The 21,856-nt window shown below is 36.3% G+C and overlaps 1 protein-coding gene across 7 annotated transcripts in view; it reads right to left on the bottom strand.

Moving 5' to 3' along the window:
• Positions 1-21,782, bottom strand: part of SYCP2 (synaptonemal complex protein 2) — an 83,575-nt gene extending 61,793 nt beyond the window's left edge. For 5 of the 7 annotated variants that reach the window (XM_020282064.2, XM_076010830.1, XM_076010829.1 and 2 more), the window contains exons 1-4: positions 19,461-21,782; positions 4,086-4,127; positions 3,730-3,791; positions 2,409-2,552 (exon numbers count right to left, since the gene is read on the bottom strand). In XM_020282064.2, the coding sequence (XP_020137653.2) occupies positions 2,409-2,552; positions 3,730-3,753 (168 nt within the window). In that variant the 5' untranslated portion in view covers positions 3,754-3,791; positions 4,086-4,127; positions 19,461-21,782. Of the gene's footprint in view, positions 1-2,408; positions 2,553-3,729; positions 3,792-4,085; positions 4,128-9,870; positions 9,902-19,460 lie in introns of all 7 variants that reach the window. The other 2 variants (XM_076010827.1, XM_076010828.1) reach the window with 2 other exon arrangements.
• Positions 21,783-21,856: the final 74 nt, after the last annotated feature.

Raw genomic sequence — 21,856 nt, 5'->3', positions numbered from 1 at the left:
CTAGGTACACATATTTCTAATCTTCACAAATCCTGAAAGGTAGCCATTACCCATTATCTCCATATTGCAAAGGATGAAAGTATAGTTCAAAAGAGCAACCTGCCCAATGCTACCCAGCCAGGGAAGGAAAACTCAGGACAAAAATTAAGATCTGCATAAATTTAAGAAAATTCATACTATGATATAATGAATCAGTTACCTTCCAGTCTAAAAAGCTCCATGTATTTAGCTAACAGATTCAAGAAAGTGTTATTCAATCTTTAGATTCATAATAAATCTCAAATGGGGGAGATTATCAATAATCACCTTTTCTCATGTATGAAAATACACTAGATATGATAAAACAAAGTTTTGGTAGATTTTTTATTTTTGAGAGCATCTAGCATTGTCTATGTAACATCAAGAATATGCTGATAGGGTTTTTGTTTGTTTCATGTAATTATTATGGGTATATAATAGTTGTATATCTTTATGGGGTATATGTGATATTGTGATACAGGCATACAATGTGAGTTAATCAAATCAGGGTAATTGGGGTATCCATCGCCTCAGGCATTTATAATTGCTGTGTTAGAAACATACCTATTCTACTCTTTTAAAGTGTACCCTAACTTATTACTGATTATAGTCTATTTTGTGCTATCATATATTGTTCAGTCTAACTGTATTTTTTACCCAATTAACCATCCCCGCTTTATCCCACCTTCCCACTACCATTTCCCAGCCTCTGGTAACCATCATTCTACTCTGTCTCCATGAGATCAATAATTTTTAATATTTAGCTCCCACGTATGCATGAGAACATGTGAAATTTGTCTTTCTGTGTTTGCCTTACTTCACTTAACATGATGTTCTCCAGTTCCATCTATGTTGTTGCAAATGGCAGTTTCATTCTTTTTGTGGCTATATAATACTCCATTGCATATATGTACCACAATTTCTTTATCCATTCATCTGTTGATGGACAGGTTGATTTCAAATCTTGGCTACTGTGAATAGTGCTGTAATAAACACAGGACTGCGGATACCTTTTTGATATATTGATTTCCCCTCCTTTGGATATATACCTAAGTGGTTGGATTGCTAGGTCATATGGTAGCTCTATTTTCAGTTTTTTGAGAAACCTCCATCCTGTTCTCTGTAGTGGCTGCACTAATTTACGTTCTCACCAAGTGTACTAGCATTCCCCTTTCTCCACATCCTCACCAGCATTCAATACTGCCTGTCTTTTTCATAAAAGGCATTTTAACTAGGGTGAGATGATATCTCATTGTAGTTTTGATTTCCATTTCTCTGAAGACCAATGATGTTGAGCATCTTTTCATAAACCTGTTAGCCATTTGTATGTCTTCTTTTGGGAAATATCTATTCAGATCCTTTGCCTATATTTTATTTAGATTATTTCTTCCTCTTTAGTAGGTGGAGCCCCTTATGTATTCTAGCTATTAATCCTTTATCAGATAGGTAGTTTGCAAATATTTTCTGCTCTTCTTGGGTTGTCTCTTCCCTCATTGTTTCCTTTGCTGTGCAGAAGCTTTTTGGCTTGCTGTGATCCCATTTGTCCAATTTTGCTTTGGTTGTCTGTGCTTCGGGGTATTACTCAAACCATTGTCCAGACTAATGTCCTGAAGTGCTTCTTCAATGTTTTCTTTTAGTAGTTTCATAGTTCCCAGATTCTTAGATTTAAGTCTTTAATACATTTTTTTATTTGTGCATATGGTGAGAGATAAGGGTCTAGTTTCATTCTTCTGCATGTGGATACCCAGTTTTCCCAGCACAATTTATCAAAGAGACTGTCCTTTCCCCACTGTATGTTCTTGGCCTCCTTGTTGAAGATAAGTTCACTATAAAAGGTGTGGATTTATTTCTGTGTTCTCTATTCTGTTCCACTGGTCTACATTGTCTGGGTTTATGCTAGTACCATGCTATTTTGGTTACTATGGCTCTGTAGTATAATTTGAAGTCAGGTAATGCAATTTCTCCAGTTTTGTTCTTTTTTGCTCAGGATGGTTTTGGCTATTCTGTGTCTTTTTTGGTTCCATATACATTTTAGGATTTTTTAAATATTTCTGTGAAGAATTTCATTGCTAGGTTTTTTAAAAAAAAAATAGATCAAGTTGTTTAAACTTCAAACAAACTATTTTTTTCCCAGTTTAAGCAATGGTAATCCTATGTAAAACCAACTTTTTGCATATTATATTTGGGAAGCAACATTCGAATATGTTCAGACTCCTAGAAAACAACAAAAAAAATTAAGCAAATGGTGAAATAAGAATGAATTACATACAGGTAATTATAAATTAGTTTGCCCAAGCCTTTCTATTTATTTTTTTCTGATGGAGTACTTCTTCCTAGAAAATAGAGTTCAATATAATACTTTTAATAGCCATTCAAGCAAAAACATTTACCCTGCATATAAGGTCGTCCAACTTGTAGAAAAATTGTTTGCTACATTTAATCTTCACATCTTCACAAACAGCAATTTGTAAAAGTGTTCTCAAAGGTTTAAAATCATTTTTTCTTAAAGCATCATCGAGGCATTTTTCCAACTGCTAGAAAAATATAGTTAATGGCACATATATTGAATCAAAACCAAAATTAATCACCTTATGCAATCTAGTAATTTGAAAATGGTTTTCACATGAAAACTCTCAAATGAGTTCATAAAATAGCAATTCACTTACTTAAAGATCCCTGCCCATTATTAAATTTGGAGTAATTGAGATAGATATTAACACATTAACTACCATGTGATTCGTATTTAACTCAAGCTAGTTTTGAGCCCAGGGCCTTGCGAAGCAAAACCCTGTAGTTGGCTTGTGAAAAATCTTACTTGTTGATGCTCTTATTATTACAATTTAATATTGACAATTCTAAAAATGTAGTTTGCATTGCATATAACTCATGCACAGAAAACAATAAAAATAACATTATTAAAGATCATTTTGTTTTAACAAACACCATGGCCCCAAGGAAAAAATTTTTTTCTAGTGTGGCAGTCAATGTGTTAAGGACTTTTTGATAATATCAATATCAAGACTCTCAGTAGGGAAAATTTACTAGTATTTCCAACTCATACTTTTCATTACTAAAGTCATCACTATATTGAACTCAACAAAAACTTGATGAAACAAAATAAACTTTACAGTAACTAATACTTAATATATGATGAATAAAAACTTAGCGTATCTGACCTCTTCCATTTAAATTGTAAAGAAAAATGCATAGATAGGCAAAAGTATCTTTTTGAAACTATACCAACATAACTTAAGCATTACCTTTATATTATATTTATAATCTTTACAAAATCTGCCATCCCTATTAAAGTACACTTCATTAATAAGGAATTTTCATACTCTGATCACTAAGCAGACATGGTAGTGAATTGCAAACATGCTAAACAGATTATTAAAATTTACACTTTGCCCAAATGCAAATATCTTAAAAATTTTTTAAATGTGACATACAAATATCTAAGCATAAGCTATACATTATTTAGTTCATAGTTCTTTTCAATGTAAAACATATGTAAACAATCAGTATCCTTAATACTTCACAAATATTCTTATAGCTTTTAAAACTTATCTATTGAATAAATAAAAAGACTCTTATTAAATTACTGTACTCTTGACCATTTCATAAAAAACATATATAGAACTGAATACCTATAAGTAAACAAAAAGTGATTTTAGGAATTAAAATACTTCATTTCAGGCTAGGACTACCTACCTGGAGATCTGGTCTTATTGGCATTTTGACTGCATTTAAAAACAGCAGGACAAAACAAACACCTATAAATGAAAACATATTTTCTGTGTCTTACAATCTGTTCATGTATTTACAGTTTAAAGATCTTAACACATAAATAAGCATTGTTGCTTATATCAAAGACAATAAATATTGTTTAAGTTCCTCTCTGGGCATTTTCTTCTCCTGAGTATCAAATTACACATTTGAGTCTAGCTGAAGAAGTTTCTAGTAAAATGCTTGAAGATCACTTATTCAAGCTCTTTATTTTTATAGATTACTTAATGTCAAAAGGCCCGCCAAACGGTCATAAAGCTAGTTAGTAAAAGAATACAAACCTGGATCTCCCTCACCAGTGATTCTTGCTATACTTGTTCTACCTTTGGGAACAAAAAGAAAAATACTCTTGAATTAATGTTTCAATGAAATTCAGGCTATTAAAATATTCAAGAAGGGAAGAATATGTAAATACATCATTAAAGAATACAACAAAATATGAGAAGAAAGGAGCAAGAAAAAGATCATCTACATACATTTCATATATCCAGGAAGGTGTTCAGGGAAGAAAGAACCCCCCATTTCTGGCTGAATGCCCAAATCAAGGGGAGGACATCACTTTCCCAAAATGCTTTTGAGTCTCTTAAGACCATGGGATGCAAATACAAACGACCATCACAAATTGCCATATGGCTTTTTAATAGAAAATATTCTCAAGGTTCAAATACAGATTCCATGCTCATGAATACAGGGCCACAAATAGATGAGTTACATCAAACAATCCTATTTAGTGTGTTTCTGACCAGGGGAAACATAAAAGTCATTTAATTTTCACATCTAATAATTATGTTTTAACCATTCCATTTTAATTATAGAAATGTTTTTAAAAATCTGATATGCTGGCAACAATGTACCTAAGAAGTACTTCTTGGCATCCTCAATCAAATAAACATTTATTTCTTGTGTGTGTGTGTAGATAACCTAAACATTTTTTCCTTTTGAAGGAGAATGAATACAGGAAACAACGGGGTTGCATTAAGCACCACCTACCATCTTAACAAATGCATCTAACATTTCCAAATGCAATTGAAGGTTAGTTCTAGAAAGGAAAAAAAAATTTCTTCTTTTTGTAGACATCATGACTAATTTGAAAACAAACTATGCTGTGAAGAACTCTGTAATAGAATCACCAGAAAATCCAAGAGAGGCAATTAATTAATCCAAGAGGAATATAGGACGCTATCGAGAAGAAAACAAAAAGCATTATTCAGTCTACTTTGTTGCAGGGATGTCAGTAAAGAAATTTAAGTGCCAATTAAGACATGCATATAAGACAAATTGCAAGTGAGTGGGGCCCAGAAAAGGAGATCAGTAAAAATGTGAGTTATTGTAAGGGAAGTAAGATGACCAAGCTGTGCAGGTAAGCAGCTAGAAGGCCAGCTGCTTCATCCAAATCTATCCAGGTCCTAGCTACGGTTTAGCCCTATCTGGTGTGTTTGTCTGCTTGGGTTTAAATATCAGAGAGGCAACTCTGGGTGTCCGTACCTAGCTGGGACTTCCAAGATAGCAGCAATTATTTCAGGATCGCTAAATAGTTGGTGGCCATTTTTTCACCCTGACATAGAGATTCAGTCAGAACATTGGAAATTCAGGGATCCACTCTGTCTCCCCAATTCCCAAGAAGAAGCTGGCCTACTTCTTTCCATTTGGCTTCACTTTTTCATTCCCCTGTGGCCATCACAGAAGATAAGAAATTTAGCCTAGTCTTGTTTGAGAACATTATCATATCATGCATTGTTACAGGATATTAATTTGTGTGTGTGTATGTATATGCGTGTGTATGTGTATACATAAAACAACTTACTTCATAGAAAAGTTAGAAAAAATGGGAAAAGTACTCTCTCAAATATAGAGGTAAGAAATAGGTATTGAAAGTATTAGATTAATGAATCATAAAAGGAGCAATGTAAGCTAGGGAACACCTTCAACATCCACCACTTCCACAGAATATAGGCCTGAGAGCTTCTATGGAGGGTGGCTGTTTTCAGGAGTGAACTTTCCTTAGGATAGAAATAACATGAGGAAATGATCCAGAATATCACCAAAAAATAATAAAATATGTTTAAAAAGTTGAGAAATGCAGATATTCCAATATCTATACAATAAAAATTGCAGAAATTAACAAAAATAGAAAAAATAAAAAGTGAGGTGAGAACAGCTGAATAGTAGCCAAGAACATTCTCAAATATAAACATCCACAAATTGAAAAAGTCCACTGAGTCCCAAAGATAAATAAGGAAAATTATACCTAGATGCACTATGACGACATTTCTGAATAAGAATAAAAGTGAAAATCTTAAGTTACCAGAACAAAACCAAATAAAACCATGCAAAAGAATCAACATAACAGATACTTGGATCTCTGATCATGATGCAATAAATTTAGAAGTCAGCTAAAACGGTTGATTCAAACTTACTATACATTCTGAAACATATATGTACATTTGAATATCCATGGGATATAAAAAGTCGGAAATTACAAAATATTTAGGTAAACCACATACATATAAAAATCTATAAAATGCAACCAGGGAAACATTTAAAGTGCAATTCATAGACATATTAAGAGGTGAGAAACAACAGAACTAGCCCAAAGAAACAGATCCACACAACCTCTGGATGGTAGAGTTACTAGACAACTTAAAATAGCTATAATTGCTGTATACTTAAAGATTACAATGCCCTATTTAAAATATATAGCTTGGCTGAATGGATTTAAAAAAACAGATATATAATGTCTCCAAGAAACCCATTTAAGTCAAAGATTCACAAAGACTCAAGGGAAAGGGGTGGAAAAAAATATTCCACCAAATAGAAACTAAAAGCAAGCAGAAATAGCTATTCTCATAACAGATAAAAGAGACTATGGTTAAAAAAAAAAAAAAAAGATGGTCATTACATAATGATAAAAGGATCAATTCATCAAGAAGATATAACAATCCTAAATATATGCATCTAACACAGGGCCTCCTGGATTCATAAATTCTACATCTAAGAAATATTAATTGTGACATCATAAATAGCCATAAACTTTAACACTCCGACAGAACTAGACAGATTACTGTAGCAGAAAAGCTACAAAGAAAAGAAACCTATATCCTTCATGAACATAGATGCAAAATTCCTCAACAAAATGCTGGCAAACCAAATCCAACAGCACATGAAAAAGATAATTCATTATGATCAAGTGGATTTCATCCCAGGGTTGCAAGGATGATTCAACATATACAAAAATCAATATGATCCACCACATAAACAATTAAAAACAAAACCATATTTAACATAGTGCTGGAAGTCCTAACCAGAGCAATCAGGCAAGAGAAAAAAATAAAGGGATTTGGGAAATAGGAGTTCAAACTATTGCTCTTTGCTGACAATATGATCTTGTATCTAGAAAACTCCAAAGATTCCACTAAGAGTCTCCTGGAATTAATAATTTCATCAAAGTGTCAGGATAAAAAAAAATGTGCGTAAATCAGTAGCACTTCTATATACCAGTAACAGTCAAGCTGAGAGTTAAATCAAAGGTTCAATATCATTCACAATAGTTACAAAGAAAATAAAATACCTAGGAACATAATTAACCAAGGAGGTGAAAGATCTCTACAAGGAGAACTATGAAACTGAGAAAAGAAACTGCAGAGGATACAAACAAATGGTAAAACATAATATGCTCATGGATGGGCAGAATCAACATTGTTAATACCCAAAAAGACTTACAAATTCAATGCAATACCTATCAAATTATCAACATCATACTTCACAAATCTAGGAAAAAAACAATACTTTGTTTTGTTTGGAACCAGAAAAGAGCCCGAATAGCTAAAGCAATCTTAAGCCAAAAACTATTCTGGAGACATCACATTACTGGACTTTATACTACAAAGCTATAGTAACAAAAACAGCATTGTATTGGTACAAAAATAGAGGCACAGACCAATGGAACAAAACAGACAGCCCAGATATAAAGCCATCTACCTACAACCAACTGATCCTCAACAAAGCAGATAACAACATACACTGGGGGAAAATGTCCTATTCAATAAATGGTGCTGGGAAAAGTGGATAGTCACATGCAGAAAAATTAAACAGGACCCTTACCTTCACCACTCACAAGAATTAATTCAAGATTGTTTGTTTGTTTGTTTTTATCAAACAAAAAAAAACTTAAATCTAAGCATGAAGCCATAAGAATTCTGGAGGAAAATGTAGGAAAAGTTCTTCTAGATATTGGCCTAGGCAAAGAATTTATGAATAAGACCTCAATGGCAACCATGGCAACAAAAATTAATAAATGGGATTTGATTAAACTAAAAAGCTTTTGTACAGCTACGGAAACAATGATCATCTCAATAGAGGCAGTAAAAGCATTCAATAAAATGCACCACTTCAGGCACCACTTCATGATAATAAACCTCAACAAACTATGCACAGAAGGAACATACCTCAAAATAATAAACGCCATATATGACAAACTCACAGCCAACATCAAACTAAATGGGGAAAAGCTGAAAGCATTCCCCCTAAGAACTGGACAAGAAAAGGATGCCCACTGTCATCACTCACATTCAACATTATACTGGAAGTCCTAGCAAGAGCAACCAGGCAAGAGAAAGAAATAAAGTGTAACCAAAAACAGGAAAGGGGAGGTGAAACTACCCCTATTTGAGAATGATATGATCTTACATCTAGAAAACCCTAAAGAATCCACCAAAAGATTCCTAGAATTGATAAACTCCATAAAGTCTCAGGTTATAAAATTAATGTATACTAGCCAGTAGCATTTTTATATATTAATAACAGTCAAGCTTAGAATAAAATCAGGAACTCAATACCATTTACAATTGCTGCAAAAAGAAAAAAAACCCTAGGAATATACTAAATTAAGAAGATGAAAGATCTCTACAAGGAAAACTACAAAACACTTTTAAAACACAGATTAAAGTAATCATAGCTGACACAGACAAATGCAAAAACATTCTATGCTCATGGACTGAAAGAATCAACATTGTTAAAATGTCCATACTGCCTAAACTGGTTTATAAGATCAATGCAACTCCCATCAAAATACCATCATTTTTCACAGACCTAAAAGAAACAATCCTGAACTTCATATGGAATCAAAAAAGAGCCTGAATAGCCAAAGCAACCCTAAGCAGAAAGAACAAATCTGGAGGTACCACACTACCTGACTTTAAATTATACTCTAAGGTTATAGTAAACAAAACAGCATGGTATTGGAATAAAGTTAGATGCATATACCAATAGAACAGAGAACCCAGAAATAAAGCCATATAGCTATGGCTACTGATTTTCAACAAAGCATACAAAAACATACACTGGGGAAAGGATACCCTATTCAATAAACAGTGCTGTGAAAATTGGATAGGCACATATAGCAGAATGAATCTGGATTGCTGTCTCTCACCATACAAAAAAAATTAACTCAAGATGGATTAAAGACTTAAATGTAAAACTTGAAGCCATAAAAATTCTAGAAGAAAATATAGGAAAAACTCTTCTGGAGACTGGTCTAGGCAAAGAATTTATGATTAAGACCCCAAAGTGACATATATAGCAACAACAAAAAAAAGTAAATGAGACTTAATTAACTAAAAAGTTTCTGTACAGCAAAGGAAATAGTTAACAGACTAAACAGACAACCTACAGAATGGGAGAAAATATTCACAAACTATACACCTGACAAAGGACTAATATCCAGAATCTACAAAGAGCTCAAATAAATCAGTCAGGATAAAACAAATAACTCCATCAAAAAAGCGGGTGAAAGCCATGAACAGAGTTTTTTCAAAAGAAGATAAACAAATGGCCAACAAACATATGAAAATCTGCTCAATATCAGGGAAATGCAAATTCAAACCACAATGAGATACCACCTTACCCCTGTCAGAATGGCCAATATCAGCTGGTAAAAAGAAAATAATAGATGTTGGTGCAGATGCAGATAAAAAGGAAAGCTTATACATTGTGGGTGGGACTGAAAATTAATACAGACTCTATGGAAGACAGTATGGAGATTCCTCAAAGAAATAAAAGTAGACTTACCATTCAATCCAGCAGTTCACCTACTAGGTATCTATCCAAAGGAAAAGAAGTCATTTTATTAAAAAGATACTTGCACTTGAATGTTTACCATAGTACAATTCACAATTGCAAAGAAGTGAAATCAACCTAAGTGCCCATCAATTTATGGGTGGATGAAGAAAATGTGGTATCCATGGAGTACTACTCAGCCATAAAAAGGAATCAAACAGTGTATTTTGTAGCAACTTGGATGGAAAATCTCCAAAGAGATCATTATCCTAAGTGAGGTATCTCAAGAATGGAGAAACAAATACCACATGTTCTCATTTATAAGTGGGAGCTAAACAAGGGGTATATATGGTCATAAAGGGGTATAATAGACATTGAAAACTAAGAAGAGGGAGGCTGAGAGGGGATGTGGGATAAAAGTTTACCTTTCAGGTACAACGTACACTATTCTGGTGATGGGTACACTGAAAGCCCTAACTTCAGTATTATATAATTCATCCATGTAACAAAAAACACTTGTATCCTATAAATCTATTAAAATTTTTTAAAAAACCAATTGGTATGTTACACACACACACATACACACACACACACACACACACACACCAGAGTGCTTACCAAAACCTCCCTGAAAACTACAATTCTATAGCCAGAAAAAATACTCCTCAAAAATAAAGGAAAATACATTTTGAGAACCAAAATAGAGAAAGAAAAAAGGAAAACTCAACTTAGAGAACTAGTTACAGATATTCTCTCTAAAGGAAATACTAAAATGTCTTCAGTCAGAAGAAAAATGATCCTCTATAGGAAGGAGTAAAAAGCAACAAAAAACTTAAATGTATATTAAGTATATAAAATAATGTTCCACAGTGTTAAAAAAATAAATGGCTTTGCAATATATGATAATAGTGCATGGGGTAGTGGTGGTAGTAACTGAACTTAAAGCATTCTAAATGCTATGCAGTACCTGGGAAAGAATATAAGTGTCTATTTAAGGGACACTGATAAGGGATATTGGTATCATTTCTAAGGCAACCACTAAAGGATGGTGAAAGAATATATAACTACCAAGTTAATTAAAGAGGGGTGTAATGATTTGTTTTAATCAATTCAAAAGTAGTGGGTAAAAGGGAGGGGAAAAAGGGACACCCAGCACAGGGTGGACAAACAGCACAAAGTAAGGCTGTATATTGAACGCTACATAATAATAATTATATTGAATGTAAAATATATTAAATACTCCAGTCTTTATTTCAAAATATTAAGGGGGTACAAGTATGGATCAACTGTGTAATACTGAAGACAAGGTTTATAGTGTGCCTGTCCCCATAGTAGTGTACACTGTACGCAATAGATAAGTGTTTACCCCTCACCACCCTCTCACCATCCTCTCCCGGTCTTAGTTTCCAATGTCCTTAACATAGTTTCCAATATGACCATGTGTATCTACCCTTTAGCTCACACTTATAGGTGAGAACATGTGGTGCTTGTTTTTCCATTCCCAAGATACTTCACTTAGGTTATAATGGACTTCAGTTCCATCAAAATTGCTGCAAAAGACATTATTTCATTCCTTTTTATGGCTGGGTAGTACCCCATGGTGTGTGGGGGGTTGGATGGGTGTGTGTATCACACTTTATCTACTCATCAACTGATGAATACTTAGGTTGATTCTATACCTTTGTAATTGTGAATTGTGCTGCAATAAAAATTCAGGTGCAAGTATCTTTTTGATGTAGTGACTTCTTTTCCTATGGGTAGATACCCGATAGTGGGATTATATTTCACTCCAAAATATACACTGGTCTATTGACTATACTGAATCAAAGGCACTTAAAAAAAAACAGCATGTGCAAGAAGATCACTCTAATCTTCAGTCTGTTTCTAAAAAGAAGGAAATGAAATTTTTATATTAAAGACAACTTTCCTATACCAAAAGGAAAGTAACATTCTTATCCTAAAGGATGAGAAGTTAAAGTTAAGAAAAACCCATACAAACCAACCTTGTTAAACTAACTGTTCTCTTCATAGTCACTTCTCTACCCAATTAACTACTCTAGGCCAAGTCCCTATACCTTATCATATCACACAACTTATTATTTTTTGTCCATTTCAGTATGCAAGTGATCAACTCTTTCTCTGAGTTTTCATTTTCTTATGAGGGCTCCTGTGTCACGTAAAATTTAAATACTAAATAAATGTTTATGTTTTTTTCTCCTGTTAATCTGTCTTACATCAATTTAATTCTCAGGGACAGCCAGGAAAAACCCTAAAATGGAAGAGGTGAAGTTTTGGCACCCCTACAACTCCAATTAAAAATCAGATCATCATATAGGTTACCAATTTAAGAAGATATGTTGTCCAAAAATATTATGTATTTTAAGAGACACACCTTAAATAAAAGCATACAAAACAGCTGGAAATAAAAGGATAGAAAAGGTATATATCACAAAAAAATATAGCCAAAAATCTAGTAAAACTATCATATTAGAATTACCATAAAAATCACTGTGGTATTAGCCAAGATTGATGGAACAGAATAGAGAATCCAGAAACAGACCTATACAAATAATGACTCTTGACTTAAGACAAAGATAGAACACAAAGCAGTAAGAAAAGGGTAGTCTTTTCAATTAATTTTACTGTTTTCAATTGGATATTCTTAATACAATGAAACCTTCCTATGTCATACCAACTACCTCACACCATACACAAACATTTCTAAGTGGGTTGAAAATGGAAATGTGAAAGGTAAAACATGTTTCTAGAATATATCAGAACATCTTCATATTGTCAATAAACAAGGATTTATTAAACAGATTATAAAAAGCACTAACCTAAAAAAAGAATAAGTTGGACACCCTTAAAATTACAAACTCTAGCTCAAAAAAGAAAAAATATCATTCAGAGTGATAAAGCCACAGAGCAGAAAATATCTGTACTTTTTACAGTCAAAAAAAGTCTTGCCTCAAAAATCAGTTTTAAAAAGATGCAGAATACAAACAATGGGTGAGAAACTAATTGGCATATGTAATTTTATGAGTAAAATTTAATTGTCTTTTTAATTTTAGCCATTCTAAAAGGTCTGTAGTGTTTTCATTATGGTTTTAATTTGTATTTTCCTAATGACTAATGATATTGAATATCTTCTCATGTTTATTTGTACCCGAATATCTTCTTTCATAGTTTCCATTTAAATCTTTTGCCCATTTTTAATTGGAAATTTTTGTGCTCTTATTCAGTTTTCAGAGTTCCGTATATATTCTAAATACAAGTCCTTTTCCAGATCTATGATATGCAATTATTTTCTCCCAGACTGTAGCATGTCTTTTTATTCTCTTGATAATGTATTTTGAAGAGCAAAAGTTTTTGTTATGATGCAATAAAATTTATTAATTTGTTCTTTTAGACTCAGGCTTTTCCTATTTATTTTTGCCTAATCATAGGTCCTGAAAGCTTTCTCCTACGTTTTCTTTATAGTTTCAGGTTTTACACTCAGGCCTATGATCCACTTTGAGTTAGCTTTTGTGTACAGTATAAGTTATCAATAGAAGGCATACAATTGTTTCAGCACCAATTGTGGAAAGGAACATACTTTCTCCATGGAACTGCCTTTCATTTCTATCAAAAGGCAACATCCACGTATCTGTGAGTCTATTTCTGAACTCCGTCATTCTGTTCTATAATGTCCCTATTATCCTTTCAATTATCTATATAATCAGATGTAGCTATTACCTCTCTCATTCCTGATACTGCTATATGTGTTTTTTTTCTTTTTTTATAATAAGTTTGGAGATTTATCAGTTTTATTCATCTTCTAAGAATGACTTAATTTCATTGATCTTTCTCTAATGTTTTTGTTTTCAACTTCATTACTATCTGCTGGTTGTTCTCATTTTATTTTTTTACTTATGTTGGTTTAACTTGCTTTTTCTATTTTCTTAAGTTAGAAGCTTGAGTGATTGATCCAGAGCTTTCTTTTCTACTACAGGCATTTAAAGCAATAAATTTCCTGTGAAGTACTGCATTAGTGCCATTGTACAAATTTTGATATATGTTTTAACTTCCATTCAGTTCAAAATACTATGAATGTTTTCTTTTGACTTCTTTGACCCACAAATTATTCAGAAGTATGGTAGTTTCCAAATATTTAGGGATTTTTCCATCCATCTTTTTGATACTGGCTTTTAATTTAATTCATAGTCTCAAACATGCTTTGTATGATTTAAATCCTTTTAACTTTTTCAAGAGCTGCTTTATATGGGTTATCTTGGTAAATGGTCCATGGACACTTTAAAGTAATAGGTATGTTTCTGTTGTGTGGAGTGTTCTAACAATGTTAATTAAGTCTAGTGGTTGTGCCATTAAAATTTTCTATATCCTTACTGATTGTATTTGTTCTATCAATTATTTAGAGGGAAGTATTGGAAATCTTCAATTGTAGATTTGTATATTTTACATTCTTTTGTTCACAACTAAGTCTTTGAAGTCCAGGGTGTATTTTACATTGACAGCATATCTCCATTTAGACTAGATATATTTCAAATGTTAAATAGACATATGTGGCTAGTGGTTATCATATTGGATAGAACAGCTCTTGAATAACCCCATGGGACAGGGTTTTTTTTTTTTTTTTCTGTCTTTGCTTTTACCTGACTATATAGCAACCACATCTGGTTTTCTGGTCCTCCTAAAAATTCTGTGACCCAATATTTTTCAATAACCATGCTTGCAAATAAGAAAGCTAAACAAAAAACATACATTCTAGAAAAAAATTCTGAATGGGTTCAATTCAAAAATAAAAACAATAGAAACCCTAGAAGAAAATCTAGCATCAAAGAGAGAGACCACCCTAATACAGAAAAAGTAGAAGCTATAAAAGCAAAGACAGACATTTTGACCAATAAAAATTAGCAGAACACTAGACAATACATTTGGGGGAAATATGTACAAAGCAGAGATTAAAACAAGTCCAAATAGTTTATTTTGATGAGATGCCAAATTAAGATTACAACAGTATTAATCTTTTTCTCTTGTCCACTATCACACTTGTACAAATATTTGCAAATGTTACTAAGTCATTCAGTTAACATAAATATACTCTTGGAAATGTTAACCGAACAAAAGGGTCTTAGTTTGGTACCAATGTCATATCCTCTGACCATCAGCCTTCAAAAGAAGTCTATATTCTGACCAGCTGCCTCATCTCTTAATTTATTACCCTGGTAATAAGTTTATAATTGACATCTGATTCTAAAATGTTTTAAATATACATAATTCACATCACCACTGAGGAGCAGGAATTATTTATTTGGTTGGTAAATTTAAGAATGATATAATATAAGTCAGGCGTAGCTCAGCTTCACCTTTCTTTTATGTGGGAACTCCAAGAGAAATTTCATGTTGTATTCAGTTTTGTTCTTTCTGCAAGTTCTGCCCCTATTAGAAAGTCAATGCCTTGTTCTGTTCCTTTTCCTGGAGTCAGTAAGCTTTCTCTTCCAGGGTAGAAAGAGGAAAATGCAGGGCAGGAAAAGACTACCTCAATTAGCTTGCTGTGCCTCAGGCAGTAAGTTTGCTTACTTCTGGAGCTCTGTATTAGCAAATTCACTAGGCCAACACCTACCAGTCTCCCAATATAAGCTTAATGAAGGTTATGTTTTCGCCACTCTATTTTTTTTCTACTTGGTCAGAAATAAGAAAGAGAGATGTTGTTTATCAGAGGCCCTTTGAGAGATTCCAGTAAGGCTCAGCATAAATATCTATAGTGTTTCTTTGTAACAGCAATAATCAGACAATTTTTTAAATATATAAAACTAAGATGGATCAATTCAAACAAAAAAACAAGATCTTTAAGAATATACTAAAGATCCTCATAAAAATATGAACACAGTTATTTATTCCTACTCATTAATGGAAAGACTTAACATTAAAATTCAATTCCTTCCTAAAATGAACATCTCAATTTCCAAACTTCAAAGAAACTCTAATAAAAACACAAAAGGATATTTTGAAGGTTGGCTAATTCTTTTAAAATTTATATGGCAGAATGTTGTTCTAATAACTAAAATACCTTATAAAAATCTCAGAAGAAAAATCGCCTTACATGATATTGAAACATATTATAAAGTCACATTTACTATCAACAGTGGAGTATTAAAAATGGGAAACAGGCCGGGTGTGGTGGCTCACGCCTGTAATCCTAGCTCTCTGGGAGGCCGAGGCAGGCTGATTGCTCCAGGTCAGGAGTTTGAAAACAGCCTGAGCAAGAGCGAGACCCCATCTCTACTATAAATAGAAACAAATTAATTGGCCAACTAATATATAGAGAAAAAATTAGCCGGGCATGGTGGTGCATGCCTGTAGTCCCAGCTACTTGGGAGGCTGAGGCAGAAGGATTGCTTGAACCCAGGAGTTTGAGGTTGCTGTGAGCTAGGCTGACGCCATGGCACTCACTCTAGCCTGGGCAACAAAGCGAGACTCTGTCTCAAAAAAAAAAAAAAAAAAAAAAAAAAAAAGGAAGCAAATGGATCAATAAAACAAGACAATCCAAATTCATATACATGCAAATATAGGAATTTCATATAAGTAACATAGTTTTGCAAATAAGAAAGGGAAAGGTAAACTGATAAGTGGTATTTGGAAAATTGACTTGCCATACAAAAATAAATTAGACCTCTGTCTTGCATTTAAAAAGAAACACTCTGTATAACTACCTGAATGTAAAAAGTATTTTAAAAGTATTAGAAGAAAACACAAAAGGATATGATGTTCCAACAGGGAAGAATTTAAGTCATGAAAAGCACAAAGCATAAAAAGTAAGGGCAGGTGCAGCGGCTGACACCTGTAATCCCAGAACTCTGGAAGGCTGAGGGGGGATGATCACTTGAAGCTAGGAGTTTGAGACCAGCCTGAGCAACACAGCAAGACCCCATCTCTACAAGTTTTTTTTTTTTAATCATCTGATCAGCTGGGAGTGGTGTCGCACACCTGTAGTCCTAGCTACCTGGGAGGCCACAGCAGGAGGATGGCTTGAGCCGAGAAGTTCAAGGCTAGAATGATCTGTGATCATGCCACTATACTCAGTCTGGATAGCAAAGTGTGACACAGTCTCTAGTCTAAACAAAGTAACAGATTTAAACTTGTACATCATTAGACAGTGATATAAGAGGCAGCATACCAAAAAAAAAATTGCAATGGAATAAGAGATTAAGGATTAACATAAAAATAATTGTTATTAAGAACTGACAAATCAAGAAGTAAAGCAATCATCCAATAGCCAAGTGGAAAACCTAAGAATAGATGAATGACCTCCATAGTAATCAGAAATGCTAATTAAAACAACCTTCTACCAGACTGGCAAAAACTAAAGAGCCTGATAATATCAAGTCTCAGTGGGAATATTGAAAATTGGAAATCATGTATGTAACTTTTGATAGGACATAAATAACTGCACTTTGAAAAAGAGTTTGATGGCACTGGGTAAATATTTAAATGTGTATGCCATATTACACAGTAGTTCTACTTCTAATTTACAGAAAATCAAAAATACAAGGGGAGTATAAAAATATTTTGCACCATTGCTACTAATATCAAGAAATTGAAACTGCCTCTACGTCAATGTGGTGAATAAACATGAAATGTAGCATAGGGATATAACTGGATACAGTAGCTACATGTAATGAACAAGAGCTTTATCATCTCAAACAATACAGAGCCAAAAAAGTTGCAGAATGAAGCACATAGAAACTACTTATGTAAAATTTAAAATATACACAAGACTATATACTGTTATGAATGTGTGTATACCTGTGTCTGTGTAAGAATACATGGTACTTTAAAAGCATACACATATTGGACATATGAACATGGATGATTTGCACAAATAGGAGAAAAAGCCTAGGGATAAGGAATAAAATTGACCAAAAAAACATTTTTTGGGGGAGGAGTATAATAAAGCATGGTCCCTGGACCAATTACATTATACCACATTGGGAATACAATGGATCAGATCAATCCAGTTCTATTGCCTAACGTTCCACATACATTCACCACCACCCTTAGGACAGACAAAAGGGGCCCCTGCTGTAGGCTCTGTATAGCGCATTCTCTTTCTCTCAACCTCTCTTAAAGAGCACACAGCTATTTCTATTCACTCAGAATTCAGTCCTAAACACTAGCTCAGCAAGTCCTATAACCAAGAACATATTCACTCTCCTAACTTACACCCTTCAGGACCCAGAGAAACACTTCCTTTGCCTGTGTCTTTTAAAGAAAGGGACTGCAATTAATTACACTATTCTGCTTATTTTGTATATGTCAGACATCTTCCATAATGAAAGTTTAAAAGAGTCAGGGAGAGAGTGCAAAGAAATAACTGAACGCAGAGAAGGCTGTAGGTCATGCTAAAGCTAGTATTTTAGTCTGCTTCAGAACTTAACGTTGCATTTGAGCAACGCAAAGTGCTTAAGTAAGAGAGAGAAAAAAACACATTAACTGACAAATCCTTTCTCTGGCAGAACAAAAATGTAGTTGATTTTTGCATAACCAAGTATTACTTCCTAACAGTGCCAAATGTCCATTTTCTTGCTTCCCTTTGTATTCCAATTTGTGACTCTGGAAATACTAGCAAATTAGTGCATGGTATTTGCAACAGTTGCACATGGTGGCTCAGGAAAATTTTGCAATTCACTATTGTTTAATATATATATGTGTGTATGTATGTATGTATATGTATAGGCCTAAACGTAAACTATATGAGCATACTGCGGACGCTACAATCGCAGTTAGATGGCAAGCAAACACCAGAATGGTGAAGTGGTTTAATTCTCCTTTTTTACCTTAGGGGGTGGGCGGAGGAGGGAGAGAGATGGGGGAGGGGGAGAGATGGGGGAGGGGGAGAAGGGAGGGGGAGGGGCCACTCCTAGGCTCTGGCCTTCCCCAAGTGGAACCAAGGCCGGCCAGGTGAGGCCCCTACATCTCCTTCGTCCTTAACACTGTTGCCAAAGCCAACCAACAACCACAGGGGTGAGCCCTGCAGAACAAAGTCGCGCGACACCCGATGCGACTGTCCCCACCCTCAGCAGGAAACACAGGCACCCGGGCAGGGGTCCCGGGGCCTCCCCAGGCCTCTCCCCGCCACGCGGCCCGGCTCCCTCCGCCCGCATCGCCCCGGCCCCGCGCCGCGCCGGACCCCGCGACCCCCACACAGGCGGACCCTCCCCCGCACCCCCTCCCGGCTTTCCAACGGCCGCCGCGCGTCGCACCCTGTCCGCTCTGAGACCCGCAGCGGCTCAGCTGAGCCTCCGACACACGCGGGGCGGCGCGGGCCGCCCTTCCCAGCCCCGCGCAGGTGCTGAGGGAAGGCCTCGCGCCGCGCCCCGCCGGAACCCTCCCCGGGCCGGCGCCCACGCCCGCCCGCGAACTCCGCACGGCCCGCCCGGGCGGCTCCCGCTCGGCCCAAGGGCCGCGGAACCGCCGCCTGCACCTCCCGGCCGTTTCCACAACGGTTCCACCTGAACCTTTGGAGGCCGCCCGCCCCGCAGAAGCCGACCCTCCCTCCGCGCCCTGCCCTCAGGGAGGCACACCCGGGCGCCCGGCCCAACCTGCTGGCTGCAGAAGGATTCCTGTGTTGAGTCCTCAAGAGCCTCCGCAGCTGCCGCTGGCCGCCGCGTCTCCTCACCTCAGGGACAGCCGCGGCACCTCGGGAGGCCAACGGAAGGCGGGAATCGCCTGTCCAATCGGCGCTGCGTCTAGTCGGTGGTGCGTCCAATCAGCGTCAGCGCCAGCCAGGCCCCGCCCCTTGTGCCCAAAAAGGTGCCGCTGTCGCCCCAGGCCTGAGGCAGGGAGGCCCCGCCCGCGGCTCCCAGGGCACGGGCCGGCCGCGCACGCCCCCGCCGCGCTCGTGGGTGAAGGCGCCGGCAGAATCTCCCCCAGGCCCCGCTTCCCTGGCCTGAGGCTCCCTGGGACGGGCGCGCCGGAAGGGACGGAAGGGGCGCGGGCGGGCCGGGGTCTCCACACAGCGTCGCGGGCGCGGCCTGGCTGTCCCCGGCGGCGCCTGCGGGGCGGGGAAGCGTCAGCGTCGCGCTCGTGGGCGCTCTCGCGCGTTTCCACAGAAGCATCTGCGTCTGTCCAAGCCAGGGCCGCGGGCAGGCCGGGGCTGCCCTTCTTACCGGCTCCCTAATTACTCAATCCTGGGCCGGCCCGGCCGGGAATCGCCATCCCCTGTTGCCTGTTCAGCGGCAATCACGAGCTTCCCCGCCCCTTTTAAAACTTATTATTACAAGTAATATACTGCAGTAAACGACTTTTGGGTTATCCAACATTTGTTTGGGTAAATTTCTGAACGTGGAATTGCTGTAGCGAAGGGCATGTAGAGTTAAAGTTTTTACAGATGTCGCCAGATCAAAATTTAAAATAGGTTAGTATCAACCGCACTTCCTAAAAGCCACCACCTGTTTGAAAATACTGGGTTATAATGTAAATGTGCCACAGTGGAAAGCAACTGGGAAAATAAACACGAGCACCAGGGCAGCAGATGAAGCCACGTACAATAACACGAACTCTCCAAAGTGTGTTTAATATTCTGCTTAGCCAGCATTACAGAATTCTTGACAACTTTGTACCTTCCTCATTGAACTTAATTTTGAGTTCTTAATCGCCTAATTCAGAGCTTACAAATGACATGTGCAACCTAATGTACAGGGATTTGGGAGAATTTTATATACTCAGAAGTTTTCATTGTTTTTGAATTTGCTTTTGAATTATTCACACATTTAAGTGTTAACAATGTATAAAACAAAATGTAAGAAGACCGTAGAGTGTGTCAACTTCGTGGCCTGACAGTTTTGCATAACTATTTTCACATGTAGTTTTCCTCTAATAGATTTAAGGTCCTCATGATGGAGTTGTGAGTGCACAGAAGTTTTACTGATAAACTTCAAAAATTAACAGTAGTGATTTTTCACCTTGCCACTTTTTACTAGAGAGAAAGCTGTTAGAGCCCTTTTTATTGTTTCCTGTGTTCAGAAAGCCTAGGAATTGTTTAGTAAACATCAGAAAACTACAACATGGAAGAAGAAAGTATATTACTCACTTTAATCTTATTCAAATTGTCTTTTAAGGGCTTTACATTGTAGTGATTGATGAAAAACCTTATCAATCACAATCAAAATTTGGCTTTCAATTAAATTTAGCAATCACTTACTGGGAACATTGTATTAATATATGCTATGTCACAGGCAGAGAGATCATGGACTTTGGTATATGTTTGAATGCTCAATTTGTATAGTAATACCAGCTGTGAGACTTTAGGTGAATTACAATCATGTGTCCCTTCATGACAGGGGATACATTCTGAGAAATGTGCTGTCAGGCGATGTCATCACTGCGAACATCACAGAGTACACTTACACAAACCTAGATTGTGTAGCCTACTATACACCTGGGCTGTATAGTATGGCCTATTGCTCCTAGTCTACAAACCTGTACAGCAGGTTACTGTACTTAATACAGTAGGCAATTATAACACAATGGCAAGCAACCGTGTATCTAAACATACAAAAGTTCCAACAAAAATATGGTATAACTTTATGGGACCACCAATGTATAGTCCATTATTGACCGAAATGTCATTGCATGGCCCATGACTGTACTTAAACCTGAGTTTTATTTTCTTCAGCTAAGAAAACGGAGATATTGCCTACCAGGTGGCATTATTTTCAGAATTAAATGAAATCCAATGCATAAAGCACCTAGCACTGTGGCCAAATAAGGGAGGATACAATAAGTGTTCGTTTCCTTGCCCCTATGTTCAAGGTGGGGGTCACAATCCAAGGGGGAAGGCAGACACCCACTAATGACTCTATAAACAAGCGCTGTAAGAGAGGTACAGTAATTATCACATCACCTGTGTTCCCCTATAGCTTTTATCACATGTAATGCTGACCTGGCATATAGGATTGTTCTTTCCATTTCTCAAAGACATACACAACTCTGCTAC

Source organism: Microcebus murinus, chromosome 16 (assembly GCF_040939455.1).
Source record: "Microcebus murinus isolate Inina chromosome 16, M.murinus_Inina_mat1.0, whole genome shotgun sequence".
NCBI classification, from domain to species: Eukaryota; Metazoa; Chordata; class Mammalia; order Primates; family Cheirogaleidae; genus Microcebus; species Microcebus murinus.
Note: the sequence above shows the minus strand (reverse complement) of the source record. Positions and strands in the feature narration are given on the sequence as shown.